This window comes from Astatotilapia calliptera, chromosome 3 (genome assembly GCF_964374335.1).
Source record: "Astatotilapia calliptera chromosome 3, fAstCal68.1, whole genome shotgun sequence".
Lineage (NCBI taxonomy): Eukaryota > Metazoa > Chordata > Actinopteri > Cichliformes > Cichlidae > Astatotilapia > Astatotilapia calliptera.
The window spans coordinates 70,614,194-70,630,585 of NC_137424.1; the positions used below are offsets into that span (position 1 = coordinate 70,614,194).

Genomic DNA, 16,392 nt, shown 5'->3' on the forward strand with positions numbered 1-16,392 from the left:
AGCCGGATAACCTCTTAATATCCACCAGTTGACTAATGAAGCAATTTTATTTTGTTATCTTGGATTTTAGACCCACCTAATCAAACTTTAATCAGCATGGATTTTATATGCAAAAGATATGCATTGCGCCCATATGCAAATTTTAGAGAGAATTAATTTGAAATGTGATGTCTTCAAACTTTGTTTTCCCATGATAACTTTTTTATATGTACAGTGTGTATATGCCCTACACGGCAAGTTCGAAAACCAGATAATTTTGAATTTTGTGTCATTTTTTGCAACACTCTCAGTGTGTAACAGCCTTGATATTGGTAATTACCATAAACACCCACGTGAAGCTGGTTATCTACTTTATATGTTAACTGAGGGTTTCCATGCACTATCACATGAAAGAGGTGGAGTTGGCAACATCTGACTAATAACAAAGGGACATTTCAGGGGTCATGTGACTCTTCTTCTTCATGAAATGATCCCCATGACACTTACACCAGAGATGTTATCAAACAACGATTAAAAATACATAAAGAACACAGAAAATATAACAGTGAAATGCAATGATGTTGACTTTATCTGACACAATATACAGACCAAAATCACCTCAATGAAAAAAAAGAAACATAATTACTCTCGTCTATTCTGGTTATGGTCATGTGATTTATGAGAAGTGCTTACAGGTGTATCCTCTCATGGTCTTGTGGGTGGTTCTGCTGCTTCTTTGTCCCTCACTGTAAACAGATGTACTGAGAGACTCCTGCACTGATGTTTCAAAGGAAAGTCCAAACAGCCTCACTGGTTCTCCATAAAGAACAAAGATTTGCTCTCTGTGGCTACAACAAAACTTAAAGACAATCAAAGGTGGACAAAGTTTTCCAGAACAGCTGTGGTTTTATGGAGGCTACAGCTAAATGCTGCCTTCTCCATAGTACTATATACTGTTACGAGTTCAAAATTGGGGATGGAGACAAGAGAAAAAAACCACAATAACAACACTGGTCCGGCCGGGTTAAGTCAAACGATCATTTTAATGATCACACACGTGGGAGATGGACACTGTATGCAGACAGCCTCAGATCTCAAAATGGTGGAGCATTGATCACACTCTTATAGCCTCTGGTGCCCCCACCTTATCATAAAAGCCTAAACATTCACATGCTTTTCTCTCACACGGCGCCTAAGCTACGACCTTGGCTCCCCGTTTATCTGCTCCTGCTGAGATGGGGCAGAAAACTCCAGCATGTTCCGTTCTCTTCTAATCAGACAAATAAGGCAATGACTTTTTGCAAACAGCATTTCTTATGACATCATAAAACAATATCATTCATCCACAATAAATCAGCAGTCTAATGTAATGCAAATCAGTTTAACTACTGCAATAGTTATCAGCTTCTTCTAATTCAGGATAATAATGCAAACTAAAACTACCTAATAATTCACAATCTTTAATTAGGGGTCTAACATGGCATAAAATAATATTATAATCTAACAATACATTTTTATAGAGTTTTCATATTGATTCAATTCTTTCATGTTTGAAGATGACACAAGGTTGGGTATGAACCATCACATGCACATGCGTGGCTGTTGGCAATTACTGGATAACTGATTACTGTATTTGTACAGTAAGTTTGTTTCTAATATACCAGATATGGAGCCAGAATATGTCGATTAAGGGGATATGCAGGACAGGCAGATGAAGGACGGAGATGTAAGTTTGATTCTAAAAAGTGTGACAACTGCTATTAATAGAACATACCAGTGTGATGTCTTCATGACAAGAACAAATCCCTGGAAAAATGAGCCAATTAGAATCTTCAGCCGGAGAGCTGTTCCTCCAGGTGTGTGAGTAGAGTTCAGTGCGCCAGTGATCAGATAGGAGCTGCTTTCAGCCATTTGGCGATAACATTGTTACTTCTGACAGGATACTACCACCTGCTCCAATAACTCTAAATATGAGGTAATTAAAACATAAGAAAATAGCAATATGTGTGCAATATTTCTGGAAATAACCAGAAGACATCGAACAGGAAACATACTTACAGACTGTCCAAACTTAACACCATAAAGAGGATGCATATGGATTCCACCATGCCTTTCTGTACCACTGTGCCTCCAGATAAAATGGAGTTTCTATCCTTGTTGAAGACATTTTAAGACCTCCTCTACCACTAGGGGTCAGTATAACAAGATTTTATTTACTGGAGCCAGAACGGGGTTAGTGTGTCTCTCTGTGCTATCTGTCAGTGACTCCATGAATTGCTGTGCTTTACATTTTCAGTGTTGTGGTGGAATATTTTGACAATTCGGAAAAAAAATATTCTACATAAGTTCAGTGTATGCAGCTGAATGATTGAGTCATTGAGTGTTTGTTTAATCTTCAGGTTCTGTTTCCTAAGATCATTCTTGTTCTGTGAGGTTTAAACCACACACACTGATGCTCATGTAGATATCAGATCAGCCATTTATTGATTCAAATGACAACACAAATATGTGATGATCTGAGTGTACATGTTGCTCTGTAGATTACAGAGCAGAGATGGCCAACGCGTTACTTGTAACAATCAGGTTAAGATTACAAGATAAAAAAAATCAATACTTCCTCACAGTAACTGCACTTGTAGAGTTACTTTCTGGTGTGGATCTTTTGGTGTTTTTTCAGGTAATGTGGAGCTTTAAAAGTCTTCTCACACAGGTCACATTTATAAGGTCTCTCCTCAGTGTGGGTAAACATGTGTTTTTGTAGTTGTGCATCTGTTGTAAACAGTTTCCCACACTGATCACAGTAGGAAAGATCATTTCCAGTGTGAATGCGTAGGTGTCTATTTCGGTACTTTTTTTCACTGAAAGTTTTTCCACAAAAGTCGCAGCTATACGCCTTAATTCCAGAGTGGGTGACTAGATGCCTGTGTAAGTTTCGACTTTCAACAAAAGCTTTACCACACAAGTCACAGCTGTAAGGTTTAACTCCACTGTGGATGAGTTGGTGTTTTTTTAAGTCTCCAGCCCAGGCAAAAGACTTTCCACACAACTCACAGCTGTAAGGTTTAAATCCACTGTGGATGACTTGGTGTTTTTTTAAGTCTCCAGCCCAGGCAAAAGACTTTCCACACAACTCACAGCTGTAAGGTTTAAATCCACTGTGGATGACTTGGTGTTTTTTTAAGTCTCCAGCCCAGGCAAAAGACTTTCCACACAACTCACAGCTGTAAGGTTTAAATCCACTGTGGATGCGTTGGTGTGTTTTTAAGTTTTCAGCCCGGGCAAAAGACTTTCCACACAAGTCACAGCTGTAAGGTTTAAATCCACTGTGGATGATTCTGTGTTTTTTTAAGTTTTCAGCCCGGGCAAAAGACTTTCCACACAAGTCACAGCTGTAAGATTTAACTCCACTGTGGACGACTTGGTGTGTTTTTAAACTTCCAGCCTGGGTAAAAGACTTTCCACACAACTCACAGCTGTATGCTTTAACTCCACTGTGGATGAGTTGGTGAGTTTTTAAACTTCCAGCCTGGGTAAAAGACTTTCCACACTCATCACAGCTGTAGGATTTCTCTCCCTTTCTTCTTTGACGTTTGTCGGCCTCCTGAGAGCGCTGACTTCTTGCTCCATGTTGGTCCTGCAGTGACAGAGATACAAACAGAGGCAGTGAGTGAAATGCAGTCCTGGAACAAACTGAAACTCCCTCCATTGGTGGAATCAAACATGTCAACAAACACCTTGTTGGTGTGTTACCACCACCTTCTGGTGATGGTGTCACATTACAATAATGTGACACAATGAGAGGTATAATTAAAATGACATTAGGAAATATTGATCAGCAGAGAAAATCTTTTATTTCATAAAAAATTCAAAGTTCAACTGATGATATTGTTGTTTCAATGTGTGTAGATAAAATATGATCTTTGTATTTTCTTGTGACTTCTGTGGTTTCTGATTTTGAATGTAGATTCTGTATATATGGAGGAGCCCAGGATGGAAGCTCTTAACAGAAAACTCTAATACTTTTCTCACCTTTTGTGTTGAAGACATTGTTTCCACTGTAGTGGCTGAGCTGAGTCCAAATGGCTGAAATTGTTCCTCTGCTGCACCACCAGACTCGTCTCCTGTTACTCAGCAAAAAAGAAGTACACACACACACACACACACACACACACACACACACGTATATACATATATTAGGGGTGCACCGATACAGAAAATTCATAGTTCGGTTTGATACTTTGGTGTCACGGTTCGATATTTTTTCGATACAAAAAAATGTTCATGCTTTTTTTAATTTGTCATTTATTAAAATTATAAATATATATTTTAACTCAAAAGTACAGTTTTTAAATTTAATGTTGTTGAAACAATAAAGTAATAAAAAATAAATCTGATCGAGAAATCACTCATCTTTGGAAAAGAGAGTTTATTACAGAGAAATGTCTCTTTCCAAAATAAAAGCTATACTATCCGCTTCTTCAGGGCTATATTCTCATCAGCATATTAAACATGTCAGGTCCCCATAAGGAGAATCCTGTGCTAACGGCTGTCTAAATGACTCGGGTAAAGTTTGTAGCATGCGTGCTTGTTGTTTTTGTCTGCTTCCACTTGTCTTTGCACTAGGATGATGTCGGCGTCAATGTGCAGTCATATTCGTTGTGTTCCCACTAGTGCTGTCAGCGTTAATCTGAAATGACGTTAACGCCACAACACGGCAAATCTCCGTTAACGAGCTACCGCGGATCGCCCCGTGCTTGGGGTTGGATGCCGTCAACACGTTAACGAGCAAACTGCGCTAACGCAGTAGTTTCCACCCATGTAATTGAGCATTGCGTGGCACATCCGACATACTGTTTTACTTTTGTCCATGACGCGCTTACCTTCAGAGTCATATGTCACATGAAGACCAAAATAGTTCCAAAGGCCAGATCTGAATGAGGGTGGGGGAGGTTCAATTTAATTTAAATTTAATTAAGGTAAATACAACCATGTCACTGTTATAAGAAAAGACACACAGCTTATCATCTTATAGTTCTAAAATCGCTCTGTTGTTAATTCGTTTGCTAGATTAGCCGCTAGCATACGCACTGTGTTGGAGGCTTGTTGCTAGCTAGTTAGCGATGCTACACACCTGTTACTCTAATAGTCTGTTATTGAAGGATCAGCACTCCTTATGTTTTTTTATCCATTTTTAGACAGCGATGAGATCAGCTGCACACTCCAGAGAGGCCCAGAGTTACTGTTAATATCAAAAATATAATGCTGTCCTTTGAGATTTTAACATTTAAGACTGAGTGTAATGGATCTAAAACTGTTTAAATCTCTAGTCTACAGCCTGGTAACATGAAACTTTAAAAACAGAAGCAGAAGGTTTCAGTAGTGTAGTCTAATGTGTTCTTTTCATTTAATAATAATCCGTATTATGTATAACAGCTACTCTCACCCTGGGGTTGCGCTCCCCCAGGCTTGTACCTGTGGCTTCAGGTCCTGGGGTGGGGGTTGGTTGTTCTCCTGCCCTGCACCCCATCCTTTTGTTCATATTCCAAGACTATTTTTCTTTATGTATTCTTTCCCCCCAGCAACCGCCATATTATGATGTTGCAAGCAATCACAAACTCTACAGTCTGTCTAACTCCAATGTCTACCAAGCAATCTATTATTCTCAACAGAGCTAAACTCAACATAAACTGAACCCACATTAAAGTTAGCTCGATGCTTACCTTTAGACGAGCCCACAAACCGAGAGAAACTCCGTGATGAAGCTGGAACTCTTTCCAAACACAGGAAACAGATCAGGGAGCAGAGACCCACGTGGTTCACGCTGATCTCAGCTAGGATCCAGGAGACAAGGGTGTGCAGATCGATGCAGATATCGATCCAAACGTTGGTAGTGGTATATGTTCCAGTAAGTTTACTACTTTACTCCCGTTTCATGAAAAAGCAGCTCTCTCTGCTCGACTCCTCTCCTGCACACACACTTTGCTCCGCCCCCTTTATCTGGCTCCGCTGTGATTTGTTGCTGTGCGGTCACGTGACTCAGCTGCACAATGCAACCCAGTGGAGTGTTATTTCAAAAGTAGCGCCAATCTCCTTTTCCTAAACTCTTTTCCTTGGCCTCGATGAAAACGTCATCGTGGGGAGGACAACTGCTGAGAAGTCAGGGAAAGAGAGGAGCGGTGCTGAGAATTGGAACAGCCTTACGCTCGTCTCTCTGTAACAACGTGACACCGGATGTCCTCCTGTTGAAACTACATTGTGCAGAAGATGGACTACAAAACAAACATCTTACTTTGTCACAATGTGTTCTAACCCTGTTGTTTTATGGAGGTTATATAAACAGGAACAGCCTGTTAAAAATATTGCTTCATTATTAAGTTTGAATTTTAAAGAAGAACGAACAGTTAGGGTCAGATTTACTAACATCTGCAGCAGTTCAAACATGTCTTTTGATGTTAAAGAGCTGCGATTTACTGAAGAGACTGTCCTAAAACTCCAGTCAGTCCTCAAGCTGTGTTTTGAGGTGAGCCCCACTTATTTTTCCTCCATAATACAGTTTATATGAAGCTGAAATGAATTACGCTTCTTATTTTTTAATGGTGCACACAGCTAACTCTCTGCTGAATATGTAAAAAATAAAAGTGTTACTGTGTTACATGCCTGACTGTTGCTCATGGTCTGATGGGAAATCATGTTTTCTGTTCTTTAGCACATTGAAGAGTCAGCTGTTCACAGCTGCTCTCCAGCTGATTTTTACTGAACTGAAGTGGCTTCTTCATAGAGAGATTAAAGCACACTGTTAGTAGATCATCCTGTAATTGTGACATTGTGGTGGACCAGTGGAGGGCTCCACTCACACCCAGTTCTCAGGAAGTATTGTTGCTGTGTTTTGGAGGGAAAGTGTTCAGTTCTGTGGTGATGAGTAATAAACGAGCAGTGTTTATCGAGAGCTCTCGTGTCGTCTGTGTTTACCTCCACATTGGTGACCCCTGACTCGAACATGCTGCAGTCCGATGGTGGCGCCGACTCCGCTCTGGATGCATCAGCAGCCCCATACGGTAAAAAAAATACATTTCTCCTGGCCAAAATATATTTCAAATATATGGTAAATATATTTACCATATATTTGTGATGCTCCAAAAAAATATATTTTTGAAATTGAAAATATATTTCTTTCAAACCAAAATACATTTCAAAACATATTTTAGGGTGAAGAAAATACATTACAGTAGAATGTATATCAAAGTATCCTTTATTTAAAATATATTTAGTGCAATAATGATGATAATGATAACAATACTAAAAGTAACATGTTTTATGCACATCTGCAAAAAACAGTTGGATTCAAACAAAACAGAGTCAAAGGTCTATCACGAATTAGGTTGTTTATTCATTTGCTTGGTCTTGCAGTCTCGGCTTACTGTTCTGTCTACCAGTAGCTGGTGTTTTGCGCCTCTGGTATTTTTGCCAATTCCTTTCTGTGTCCCGCTCATATTGACCCATGTGCCTGTTCATCTTAGCCGATATGATGCCTGACAGGAGCTTCCATGTAGTACTGAGGCAGGTTATTGGTCGGTAGTTGGAGGGGACTGGTCCCTTCTTGGGGTCCTTGGGGATCAGGACCGTCCGACCTTCGGTTAGCCATTCCGGGTGTCTCTCTTTAACTAGCAGCTGGTTCATTTGTGCTGCCAGACGCTCGTGGAGTGCAGTCAGCTTCTTTAGCCAGTAGGCGTGAACCATGTCGGGCCCTGGTGCTGTCCAACTCTTCATACTGGAGACCCTTTCTTGGATATGTGCCACTGTGATGGTTACTGGACCCTGTTCAGGGAGGTCGCTGTGGTCTGCCCTCAGATCCACTAGCCACTGAGCGTTGCCGTTATGGGTTGCGTCCTTCTCCCATATGCTCTTCCAGTATTGCTCCGTCTCCAGCCTTGGTGGTGCTGTTCTCTTATTATTATTGTTCCCTTGCCACTGAGAGTACACCTTTGCTGGTTCTGTGGACAACAGCTGGTTGATTCTTCTGCCTTCTATCTCTCTGGTGTACCTCCTCAAGCGGCTGGCCAAGGCTGTGAGTCTTTGCTTGGCAGTTTCCAAGGCCTCAGGTATGGACAGCTTGCTGTATTTCTGTTTTGGCACGTAATTCTTCCTGTCAGAGTATGCTTCTACTTTATAATAACAACAGTAGCATGGTTTGGCACTTGTTTGTAGAAGCAGTCTGCATGCCAAGGTGCTTAATTTATACAGCTGTCACCACTGAAGTGATTGGAACACCTGACTATATAAACTTTGACAATGAACTCACTCCATTATAGTTACAGTATATATTTACTGAATATATTTACAGATGCATATATTTGACATTTATAGATCCAATAGAACACAGGGAGAAAGAACTGAAAAAGAAACGTGTACAAATTATGCACATTTGTCGCACAGGTACTTGACCAGGCTGCTCTCATATTGAGCACATCCAAAATGTGCCCATCTGGAACAAAACTCGCACTGCACCTGAAGAGGGAGAAGGGGGGGGGGGGGGGGGGGTGTGTAAGTGTGTTAACCAACATTATGAATTTGATAAGAAAATAATTACTGTAGTGGCTTGCAAAAGTATTCGGCCCCCGTGAACTTTTCCACATTTTGTCAGATTGCATTCACAAACATGAATCAATTTTATTGGAATTCCACGTGAAAGACCAATGTCTCTACCAGTCTCTAGCTGGTAGAGACAGACCCTAAAAGACTGGCAGCTGTAATTGCAGATAAAGGTGGTTCTACAAAGTATTGACTCAGGGGGCTGAATAATTACGCACACCCCACTTTTCAGTTATTCATTTGTAAAAATTGTTTGGAATCATGTATGATTGTTGTTCCACTTCTCACGTGTGCACCACTTTGTATTGGTCTTTCACGTGGAATTCCAATTAAAATTGATTTGTGTTTGCGGCTGTAATGTGACAAAATGTGGAAAAGTTCAAGGGGGCCAAATACTATTGCAAGCCACTGTATATTGCATTTGTGGTTTATTTGTTTTACCATTTCAATCATACTGGACTCAGGATCGGCTTCCAGCATGGAACAAACCACACAGTAGTCATCAGCATTACCTAGAAACACACTGACATTAAACCTAACAGTTTTAAACAAAACTGAAAGTGCTATTGCAATACAAAAGCACATGACTCAACTTATTTTGATGTTCTAGCAGTTCGCAAGCAATTTCAGTGCGGTGCAGCCCAATGGCTTCTGGAGTGGACAGCACCCTAGTAACCTCTCCACTCAGAAGGTAGTGTTTGGCAAACTGTAAAATATGTTACAGTAATTGCAAATGATTAACTTAATTCTAGTTAAATACATTAAATACAGTTGCTTATTAAATACCTTCAACACTAAAACTCCACAACTGCTGGAGTCCATCTGCTTGTTGTGTGGCAGAGTCTCCATTCTCCAATCCACTCGGGACTCTTCCTTTCCTTTCATCTTCAGAAAATTCCTAATAAAAACAAAACAAGTTTTTAAAATGTAGCCAGCATTTTGCTCTAAATAAAAAGAAAAAAAAAACCCACAAACCAAACAACCTAAAACAGATAATTAATGAATGATGAATACCTCCAGTTACGCATAACTTTCCTTTCATAACAACCTTCATTTCCAAGAGGGTCTAACAGCAGTACAGATTGTGAGGAGATTTTGACAACCTAAAATAAAAATTGTATTTAGTAGAATATGTGTATTATTATGTGTGTGAATGTGTGTGTGTATGGGTGGATGACTGGATATGTAAAGCGCTTTGGGGTCCTTAGGGACTAGTAAAGCGCTATATAAATACAGGCCATTTACCATTTTATTACACTCACTTAAGTAAGCATAATCAATTGCAAGCATTTTCAAAATAAGAATATGCTGCTAAAAAGAACAGTAAAACAAAAAAGAGAAAAAACACATGAGGTGTGAACATGTACCACAAGGATCCAGTGTGCACCAGAGTTCAGTGGGCACAACCAAATGTCCTCAGCCGGAAACAACATCTGTGGAATATTTTTAAGTTTATAAAGGTTTAGATTTATTTACATAACATACACTATATAACCAATATAACATCTACATTACCTTGCTGACACATTTAAACTTCACAGAAAACAGAGAGGTTGCAACAACGCAAGACAACTGATACACGGGGTTCTGAAAAATGCAAGATTTTTTTTTTTTTAAATGATTACAAAATTGTATAAAATACTTTTGTGAAATAACTGGCATACGTTCTTACTTGCCTTTTGTTTCTTAATGAGGCAGTGCAGGTATGCATCAATGACCTTATTTTTACAGACCACCACTAGGACCAAAAATGATTATTTCACTTACCTCATCAGAAAGCCACCCACTATCCTCCAGTGTGCGAAAAGAAGAGTCATACAATTTGTATGGCCCAATGACTGCCTCCACACGCCCGGTGTCTTTTGCAGCCCAAAGCCACTTCACTAAAAAACAAAATATGATAAGTTTCTTTAGTAATAACAGTTGCCATTTGAAAATCACGGTCAATGGCCAACGGGCCACAAGCAGACAAGGGCCAACGGGGCAACAACATAAACATGCCAGAGGGGAGTAGCTTTATGTAAATCAGAAATTAGCCAAAATTGGACCAACAGGTCAACATTAGCAAGAGGGGAGAAAAAAATCAAACATTCTATCCATTTGACTAGCCAAACAGGCAACAATTGACCAACCGGTCAGAATGAGATTTTTAGCTATGCCATCTTTTTCTTGCGTGCTGGGTTTCTGGGGGGTCACTGGTACAAGCTCTTCTGGTGCTTGGACTGATTTTACCTGAGCTATTTTTGGTGCAAACTGAATGACAGAGGATCTGTTATTTTGCAGCGCTTCATGTTGATGCTGAGGACTGCAAGGCCACATCTCAGAAGATGGGCTACTCTCAACAGGTTCAGCAGGAGTTGAGACTTGGACAGGGTGGCTTGTTCTATAGGGTTTAATGTGGTCAATACTGTATAGACTTTTTAAAGTATTTCCCTCAGTGTTTTTCAGTCTAACACATTTTCCACTGAAGTCATCAATTGTGTAGGGACCTGAAAAATCCGGTTCAAGTCTTCCTCCTTTTCGCCCACGTTTCCTCATGTTTAGAAGCAGAATTTGATCCCCTACATTGTACACAACATTTTTGTACTTTTTCAGGGCCCGCTTGGCGTATGCAACCTTTTGCTTGTCTTGTGACTTCACAATGTTTTCTTGTGCAGTTTCTTTAACTGCATGTTGTGCTTCACTTTCAGACTGTACATAGTCACTGTACCTTTTGTCGTCTGGCAGAATGATGTTGGAAATCTAAAATTTTGTAGATATTAGCAATTAAAACAAGATGATATCATATTCATAAAGACATTACTGGGTTTTTTTCTTAAATGGTTTCAATTCTTAGTTCTAACATAGAAAGAATTTGACAAACACTCACCGGCACTTGAGCAGGCGCTTCTGATGGAAATACTGCCTCTCTTCCATACATCAGAAAAAAAGGTTTGTATTTTGTTGTGGTGTGTACTTTTGACCGAAGTGAAAACAGGGTGGGCTCTAGATACAGATCCCAGTTATTCTGCTGGTCATTCACCAGTTTTCGGAGGGCTCTAAATGCAGGCATAGAAATATGTAAACACAGTAAGACAGAAAGTTTAATTAGAAGTAAAGAAATTAATAAATTATTAAGTAACAATTAAGTTTGAATAACATAAGTAATGTTATTAAAAACTGATAGATAAAAATTAGGCATACCTTTTTATGTTGTCATTGGTCTTTTCATCTAGACCATTGGTCTGTGGATGGTATGCTGCTGTGACACTTCTTTCAATTTGCAATAACTTGCAAAGATCAGAGTTGAGCTTCAACAGATAAGGACAAGGTTATACTGCTTATACAAGCACACAAGAAAAAATCTTTGACCCCAGTGAAGTAAAGTTAAAAAATGTAACTGAAAATTATTTAACACTTACTTCATTCACAAACTCTCTGCCTTGGTCTGACAAAATCCTTTTGGGGCAGCCATGTCTATATATAATGGAGCACAAGTGCTGGGCTACCTCAGATGCAGATTTCGTTTTTAATGGGAAAGCTTCAACCCATTTTGAAAAGTAGTCAGTTGCAGTAAGTATATACTGGAAGCCGCTTGAAGTTTTAGGAAGAGGTCCAGTAAGATCTATACCAATAAGTTCCCACACTTCAGACACCTATCAAGGACAAATTAATAATTTGAATAACAATTTGTATAATGTACACATTAACATTGATGGTTAAAATTAGTTGGCAAACCCTCCTGCCTTTATGAATATGAGCTACAAGCATAGTTTGATGGGTAAATGGGGCATAATATTTACCTGAATACACTGCAACGGTTGCACAGCAGTCAGTGGTTTCCCAACTTTTTGACACTGGTCACATTCCTGAATCTTTAAGGTAAAAATATTTATGGAGTTCACGTAAATGTTCAACATTCTCATTTGTAAAAAACAAAAACACTTAATGACATATTCTCTAACGAACAAACTATTTAGCAACAATAGTTTGTGTGCGTGTCTTCAAATCTCTGCCAGGCCTACAGGTTATTACTGTAATATCACTAATTAACCATATTTATTTATATTTTGCAAGTGTACAGTTTCTCTTTTAACTGATATAAAAAAAATTGCTTATTTTAAACACTATTTAACAACAGTACAAACAGTTAATACATACCCATGTTTTAATGTCAACTGTCATACCAAACCAGTAAAATCTGGAACACACTGCATTTAGCGTTTTGTGTGTGCCAGTGTGTCCTCCAATTGGAGATGAATGAAACTCATGAAATATCTTCCTGGCACCATCCATGGTTTTTACTACTCTTCTGGTTCCAACAAAGAGTTCTCCATCTGCAGTAAAACAATATATATTTAGAAATTAATTTAACCACATATATGAGTTGTTAGTATTAACAGTAAATTACTGACCCTTTTGTTTGAATTTTGAGGCATATCTTCTGAGGTTTTGCCTCTGAGCCTTGTCGTATCCTGAAGGGTAGGAGCCCGCAGAAATGAACGCGTAAATCTCTTCCCACTTCTTCTCCATATCTACGAATGTCAGTAAACATTTTCTTATGAGCTTCAATATGTGCAGTTGACAATGCAAATAATTAAACTTATTAAATAACGAGATTACCGAAAAAGCCTTAAAACACCGAAGCTGCGGACTCAAAAGTGTTGTGTAAATACCACGTGTCCAGTTACTTGACAGCAGACTTCACCGAATCTGCAAATTCGACAGTTTTGTGCAGAAAGCAGATAGCAACTTCACTTTAATATTGACAAACAATCACAAAGGCTTAAAAAATCAAGTATCAACGTCAATAAAAAGTACTAGTACTTTTCTATTCTCCTGCAAATATGACATGGAGTAGCGTGAAATCACAGCCGGATGCGTTTAGCTTCCCTTTTTGTGTTGTGTGCATGCGCGCACATGCTCAGGAACAACGGGTAGGACGGTTTACGGGGTAGGAGAAATTCCCAGAACACCGGCTCCCAGAAGAGCCTGGCTCTCCCATCGCAACGTTCGGGGAAAGGTTCGTGACTGTTTGTTTTCATAATTTGCCTCACTTTACAAATCTGTCACTTCTATAACATATAAAATTAAATATATAATACAATAAGTACTTTGTGAAGGACTTTGCTGACATCTTGGCTGAATACATGCCAAAATATGATTGTGTTCCTATTGTTGGGGGCTTTGATATTCATGTGTGTTGTCCTGATATGCCCATTGCAAAGGGCTTTTAAGGCCTTACTGATTCTTTTAATGTTGTGCAATGTGTGACCTGTCCCACACATGAATGTGGACACACACTTGATCTTGTTTTATCTCATGTTTTGTTTTGGGTTTTTTGTTTTGTTTTTAATGTAGAGATTTGTGATGCTGTGTTTTCTGACCACAGTCCTGTGATGTTTGAAGTTCCTCTTGCCTGTACCTCAGTTAAACCTCACGCTGCTGCTCGGCGCTGTCGAGTTTTTAACTCCTCCCTTGCTGAGCAGTTTTCAACAGTTTTAACCAGAACTGCAAAATCCCAGATTTTTAATGCAGCCAGAACTGAGCTCATGATTTTATTCCACCTGCCAGACTGCTTTGGACTGCTTTGCACATTGCTTAATTAAAATCCAGCCATTCTAAAACTAAATCTGAGCCCTGGCTGAACGACACGACCCGAGCTGTCAGACACGAGTGCCGTCGAGCTGAGCACATATTCAGATGTAGCCCCCAAAATTTTTTACATACTGTAGTCAAACACCTGTTTAAAAAAACCTGTTCTTGATCTTACGATTCTTGCAAATTACAGGCCTTTCTTCTAACTACCTTTTCTTTCCAAAATTCTTGAAAAGAGAGTTGACAGTCAATGAATGACCTTCCTGAAAAAGCAAAATGTTTTACACGTTTTCCAATTTGGTTTTAAACCCTTTCATAGCACTGAATCAGCCATTTTACAAGTTTTTAATGACATATTTTTAGCCACTGATGCTGGGGACTGTGTTGTTCTTGTACTTTTAGATTTGACAGTTGCATTTGATACAGTGGATCATGCATTTTACTCTGTCATTTGGAGCACTGGGTGGGCACTTGAGTGGTTCAGGTCCTACTTGGCGGGGCAAACATTTTGTGTCAGTCTCTGTGACCATGTGTCGTCCTCCGCTCCTCTCTTGTGTGGTGTCCCACAGAGCTCAGTTCTAGGCCCCTTCCTCTTTTCTTTGTATCTGCTCTCTCTTGGATCTATACTGAGAAAACACAGCATTGCATTTCACTTCTATGCTGATGACTGTCAGATATATGTCCCTCCACAGAAAAAAGGCACATATTCCTTACAATCATTACTTCAGTGTCTTGATGACATTAAGGCTTGGATGTCTCTTAACTTTTTAAAATTCAATGATAAAAAGACTGAGGTGATGATTTTTGGTAGCCCCACTGAGATGCCAAATGTATATTTAGATTCCTTGGCTCAGTATGTTAAGCCAACTGTCACAAACCTGCTGGTCAAAGTGGACTGTAATGAGAAAAGATGACATTATATGCCACGGTAAATGCACTGCCTAATTGTTACCTCTCCCCACTGCCTTCAGTGGCAGGCAGCAGGAAACAGATCAGGAGGCAGAGATGATCTTTAAGTTTAACATTACTCACAATATTGCCAAAGAGTGATATGGAATTTAAGCACAAGTGCGTTTCAGTAACTTATCTTTCTTGTAGATCTGTGCTCCAAATAAAGAACTTTATGCTGACAAGATTATTAGTTAAAATAACAAATTTTAAGTTACAAATCAATATTGTCTGCATGGACAGATATTCCACATTCCATAAATCATCATTCAGGTCCTGCATCAATACATTTCCATATTTTTATATCTATAAAAAAAGCTGACACTTGCTAGACTCTATCAAAGGTGTGAGCATCACAGCAGATGCCTTTGTGTCAAAGTAGCTGAGGATAAAACACAGAAAAACACAAAGTTGATTTTCCTGGCCTGGGATTTTATAAAAATATTCTGCAGTACATCAAAAATGAAAGAAAACCATTAATCAACATATGAACCTTAGTTGATGCTGCTGAAGTGAAGCAGAGCAAAGTTACAGAGGTTTTATTAGAGACACAGCTAAGTGTTTTGAAATTTCGCATAATTTTAAAAAGTTTAATTTTAAAAAGAATTTGTTCAGTAGCCTATTGAACAGCAAAAACGAGACTTTCTTTTCAGAATTATGTAAAAGGGAAAAAACAGCGGCCGACAGCGCTGTAAACAACGGTAGACTTGTGCGTAATAAACAAGCGAATAATGCAGAAAATAGATTTTTTTGACGGGAAACTGTTCTTGAAGTACACATAGACAGAAAGAGAGAGAGAGAGGGAGAGAGCTGTGCATGAAGTGTGATTTTATTGTTGTGGAAGTAAAACAGCAAAAGTCAGAGGAAATTATCACGATGTTTATGTGAAGGGTTGGATCTGCTTTTGCTGCTGGTTTAGTCAATATTGTTTTGAGAGAGAAAAAACCTGCAGCTTCAGAATCTAGTGGACAAAGGGCATGAACACAAAGCACGGACCCACCGAAACATCAGCGAGCTGTCGGCTTTCAGCCCCGACCGTGTCCGTGCTGTCGGGAGAGAAAGGCGACATCTCGCTGATTCTGATCCGTCGGTGGATCCACGCTTTGTGTTTACGTCTTTGTGCAGAATCGTGTTCCTGCTCTCATTTACTATTTCAGCTGTTTGGTTGTTGTTATTTGTTGAAATTTTGTGAGGTTTATCCTGAAATTCTGGCATTTTGGTCAAAATAAATTTGTATTAAAAAATCAATTCAGGATTTTAATGAATCGATGGTAAATGGTAAATGGCCTGCATTTGTAT

The 16,392-nt window shown here is 39.2% G+C and overlaps 2 protein-coding genes across 3 annotated transcripts in view; one reads left to right on the forward strand and one right to left on the reverse strand.

The window, feature by feature from the left end:
• LOC145425734 (coxsackievirus and adenovirus receptor-like) overlaps window positions 1-16,392 on the forward strand; it is a 312,252-nt gene that overhangs the window by 259,240 nt on the left and 36,620 nt on the right. The window lies entirely within an intron of this gene.
• Window positions 1,004-5,984, reverse strand: LOC113010522 (uncharacterized). 2 transcript variants are annotated; one of them, XM_080299031.1, is made up of 4 exons: window positions 5,700-5,964; window positions 4,860-4,909; window positions 4,009-4,100; window positions 1,004-3,613 (listed from the first exon to the last, which is right to left on the reverse strand). In XM_080299031.1, the coding sequence occupies exons 3-4, from the start codon at window positions 4,024-4,026 to the stop codon at window positions 2,621-2,623; spliced, it is 1,011 nt and encodes a 336-aa protein (XP_080155157.1). In that variant the 5' UTR covers window positions 4,027-4,100; window positions 4,860-4,909; window positions 5,700-5,964; the 3' UTR covers window positions 1,004-2,620. The 2 variants fall into 2 exon arrangements, with proteins under 2 accessions (XP_080155157.1, XP_026005410.2); XM_026149625.2 differs by lacking the exon at window positions 4,860-4,909 and having other exon boundaries at window positions 5,700-5,984.